General features: G+C 38.4%; 1 protein-coding gene across 1 annotated transcript; it reads right to left on the bottom strand.

Annotated features, from left to right (window-relative positions):
• Positions 1–716: 716 nt before the first annotated feature.
• nppal (natriuretic peptide A-like) lies at positions 717–2581 on the bottom strand. Its single transcript, XM_028583963.1, has 3 exons — positions 2268–2581; positions 1639–1958; positions 717–831 (listed from the first exon to the last, which is right to left on the bottom strand). Exons 1-2 carry the CDS (start codon positions 2349–2351, stop codon positions 1647–1649), a joined length of 396 nt encoding a protein of 131 aa, XP_028439764.1. The 5' UTR covers positions 2352–2581; the 3' UTR covers positions 717–831; positions 1639–1646.
• Between the last annotated feature and the right edge of the window lie 1699 nt (positions 2582–4280).

Below are 4280 nucleotides of genomic sequence, written 5' to 3' on the forward strand. Positions count from 1 at the left end.
ATGGAGTCTAATCTCCAAAGACTGTACATTTCATGTTATGCATATGTACAAAAAACCTTTGTATATTTGCAACAAAGTCTCTCCTGATTGAATTGTTATGCGACTAACAGCTGGATTTTTTCATGTTTCAGCAGGTTTTTATCTTTTATCTGAAGGTTTTAGACTTTCTAACTTCCATAATCTATTATTATTATATATAATTTGATTATTATAGGTTTGTTGTGTCCAATCAAGGACATCTTGTGTGTCTCATATCGGAACGGCTGCAGCAGGTTGCCTTTCATGATTCCAGTATAATTTGAAATCAGCCGTGTGCAGTCAAGCATGTTACTCAACTAAAACATAAACTGTTCATATGGGATTCAAATATCACCTGCAACACGTGTTCATTTTCAAACCGTGGCGTCTTTTCCACCCAAAATAGTTGAAATTGAACATTCTGACATCTGATGGTAATGTAAACATGAAATTATTATGAATGACATGTTCCCTGTCTAACACATTGGCTTAATAAAAGTGCACCCAGTGTGACAATATTCCCTGAAAATGAGTAAACTGATTTCAAATTTCAAAAAAGAATCACAGACTCAGCTATTATGCAAAATAATTATTTTACTACAATGAAATCTATTACAAGGCAACTCTACTTTATCCAACAAAAATGTAAAATAAATAATAAATACATTTACAATAATTAAATTTTTTAATAGCTCACATATGAGAAAGGGAACCCTGGACAGGAGAGCCTTGTCAGTGTCAGTTAAAGGTGTGGGACTGTGAGAGGAGCTCTGCTGCTGCTTATGGTCACACTCATCCCCGAGTCATCCACGCCTGTTGACAGAACCAAAACACATTACTACACCAGATTAAAAATTTTGTCATAACTGCAGCTGCTGCCCTGATGGCCTTGAGCAATAAGCCACTTCACCTCCAGCAGCTGCAGTGCAGCTGCTCAGTGGCACCATTCCCAGTGTCTGGTAATAATAAAGGTTTTTGATGCACTTTAATTTTCAGTGCAACTAATTACAATGAACTCTTTCTGAAATACATCACAAACTATTTATGGGAAAGATTTTTTAAAAATTCTCTTGAATCTGTATTCTTCAATCGGCCCTTTTGTTCATTTATCCCAATAGTTTTCTTCATTTTCTGCTTTGGGAATGTGAGTGCTGCATTATGTATAGAAAAAATATTATTATTATTAAAATAAGATTAGCATAATGAATGTATGTATAAGATTAAACACCTAAATGTCTCTGTTCTCCTAGTTGTGTAAAGCCAACTTCATTTATTATACTAGGCTATATAGTAATGTGCAATAACTGTAGTAGTTAGAGTTTTTTCTACACTTACCCCTGATATTCTGCGTCACATACTGCATTTTGTTCTTTTTTATTCTACAAATAGCCTACTCTAATTCCTTCCTGTATTTCATAAACACCAGTGAGTGTAAAAAGAAATTGTCATCCATTTATTATTGTCACATATTTGCCCACACCTCCAGGACTAAACTGACAGTAGCCTACCTCTGCTTCACGTTATGAAAAGAACGTTGTAGGAAACTCTTTTTCTCTCTGTTGCAATAATTAAAAATGAATAAACAGGAGGATTCCATTCATATCTTTCCCCAGTTCCTACCTTCATCTTCAGCATCCCAATCCGCTGAAGGAACCGATCCTCTCTAACCGGACACCGAAGCAGCTCCTCAGCCCGCCCTTCTTGTACCGGCTCCAGGAGCGCTTGGAGGTCCTCATGAGATCTTTGAAGAGACGCGCGCGGACGGTGTCTTTTGCCGCCTGCAGTGCCGAGTTGCTGGGGTCGGAGGAGTCCCACGGGTGCTGCTCTGGAGCTCCAAACACCGACTTGTCTGTGTTTCCATCTCTCCCCTCCACCTCCATCTCCTCAGAGGAGTAGTACGGCGCGGCGTTGATCTCCTCTTCTAGAAGCTGCTTTAAACTCTGTGTGTGTGTGTGTGTGGGGGGAAGCACACAAACCTGAACTGAAAACATTTTCCTCACACTGTATTTCGCTGAAACATCTACTGTAGTCATGGTACTTATAACACAAACACACAATAATGAACTCAGCTTGACTGTACGGTTTTGTTTTGGCTACCTTTAACACACATCTATAGCCTACATACTAAATATAAAAAAATGTTTTAAAAATAAATATGTACGCTAACTTTATTTTTAGACAGACGTATTCATTGGCATATGGCATCTTCATGTCACGTTAGTTTGTCATCAGTTAAAAGGTCAACTCACCTGCAGATCAGAAACGGATTTGGCTCCTACGAAATGAAGCAGTACAAACAGAGATAACCAGAACACTGAGATATTTGGGTTCATTTTCTTTTGTAATTTTCTAAATTCTTTTTCTGTAAAGAGAAGCTGCCACGCGACTCAGTCCTCCGTGCTCTTGTGTGTCGCGCTGTGGCCAGGTGCCTCCTTTATAGCCGACCTGATTCCATCACGAAGCCTGGGAAAATTAACGAGGTGGGACTAATGCCTTGAAACACGTGGGAGTCCAGGCTGACTGTTTCCAGGTTCCAACTGGTCTGGAGCTGTCACACAGCTGATCAAAGTCAAACTGAAACTAAACATGTACCATGTAGTTTTGTTTAGAATAACTATCCTAATTTGTCGTTTCAAGTAATCTTAGGTGATTTAACTACAGCTGCTGACACTTGTTCCTTTGCCAGATTTACAGTTATTTTTCTCCACAGCAGGGATTAATAGGAAAACAACATTGATCTAATTTCACCTGAGAAATGTACTCTTTTATTGTTTAGTTTGTTCTTTTTTTAGTGATTTTAACAGATAATCCAAACTGTGAATTTTGAAGGTGTGTTGCATAGACTTTCAGTGCATATCAGTAACATTGTGCAAACCACTGATACGGTCATTACAAACGCACATTTAGTGTAGAGTTCCATGCTGTTCTTTGAAAATATACTATTATTATTGTATTATTGTATTATATTATTATATATTGTGTTGAAGTTGAAGAAGGTTGAACCAAAAGTGTGGAAAAGGAAACTATAAATGCAGAGAAATAACATTTTACAGCATGTTTGGTTTTTGAAATTGCCTTACATTTGACCCATGCTCTATCAACAGGATGACATCCCTTAGTAGTTTACAGTTAATGGGAACCCCTTGTGCAGTCCTACCACCAGTAAGATTGTCAATATATTGGCGTATTCCTTAAAACCTTAGATTATGTTCACTGACAATGTTTTTAAAATCTTCTCTTTCTACAATATCAGTTCATGGCGTTTACAGAATAGTCAAGATAAGGGAAAGAATGTGGTTATAGTATACAGTACCTAATAAAAATGATGCAGTCTATTGTATTTAAGTGATCTTAGGTGATGGAACTACAGCTGCCGGCATTTTCACATTGCAACATAGAGGGCACGCCATCAGTCTTACATGAACGCTGTGCTCTGGGAAATCGTAGTCTTCTAACAAGAACAGAAAATGCTTCTGGTAATTGAAATTGCGGTAAAAATGAGAAAACACAAGTGAGCTGCTCCTCAAAGTAATATAATAAAACAATAATTGATTCAACTACACAATATTACTCTGCAAATAGTACTCAAACGGTAAAATACACTGTGAATCTATAAAGTATTACATTTTAAACAGATTTTTGACTCCTTTTTTAATCAGATTTTGTCACACTTGTTAGGACTAGACTGCAGTTTTGTCTCAATTTCTGTGCTAATTTAGGCTGTTGTCCTATGCCTTCGTGAGCTATCTCTGCAGTGAGCAGACAAATGAAAGTCATATGCTTTCTCCACTTGCTGCTCTGCTGCTGAGTGTAAACATAAATAGTTTAAACCAACCGCTGCTGTCACTTTTCTCTGTCTTACCTCAGAAATACTCTAAGGGGTTGATACAGTATGTGCACCTGTGTGTTTTTGTGTGTGTGTTTTCCTTGTGTTTCAGGCCCCCTCCCCTTGCAACCATCCAGACAGGTTCTAGGGGTAAATGATGAGCGATTAGCCCTGGACCCTGTGAAGCTGAGCACACTGTGTGGAGGGGGTTGGCGGCTAATTGGCATTTCACCGCACTTCTCAACTGGAGGGCTATCATAGGAAATTGACTCAGGCCTCAGGGCAACAGTTAACGTTCCACGTTTGGAAAGAATGCAAGCTCTCCTAATTCAATCTGTTGGTCCTGTCACACAGACAGATGAGATACTGTCAGACAGATGTAGTCAGAAATGTCATGTACATTTTAGAGTTTTGTACACTGACACTAAAATATGTT

The sequence above is a fragment of the Perca flavescens genome, chromosome 7, assembly GCF_004354835.1.
Source record: "Perca flavescens isolate YP-PL-M2 chromosome 7, PFLA_1.0, whole genome shotgun sequence".
NCBI lineage: Eukaryota > Metazoa > Chordata > Actinopteri > Perciformes > Percidae > Perca > Perca flavescens.

Excerpts from the sequence above, each read along its gene's own strand:
- nppal (XM_028583963.1), bottom strand. The coding sequence starts at position 2,351 with ATGAACCCAAATATCTCAGTGTTCTGGTTATCTCTGTTTGTACTGCTT. Across the intron at positions 1,959-2,267 it reads AATCCGTTTCTGATCTGCAG|AGTTTAAAGCAGCTTCTAGA; the intron begins GTGAGTTGACCT and ends ACACACACACAG.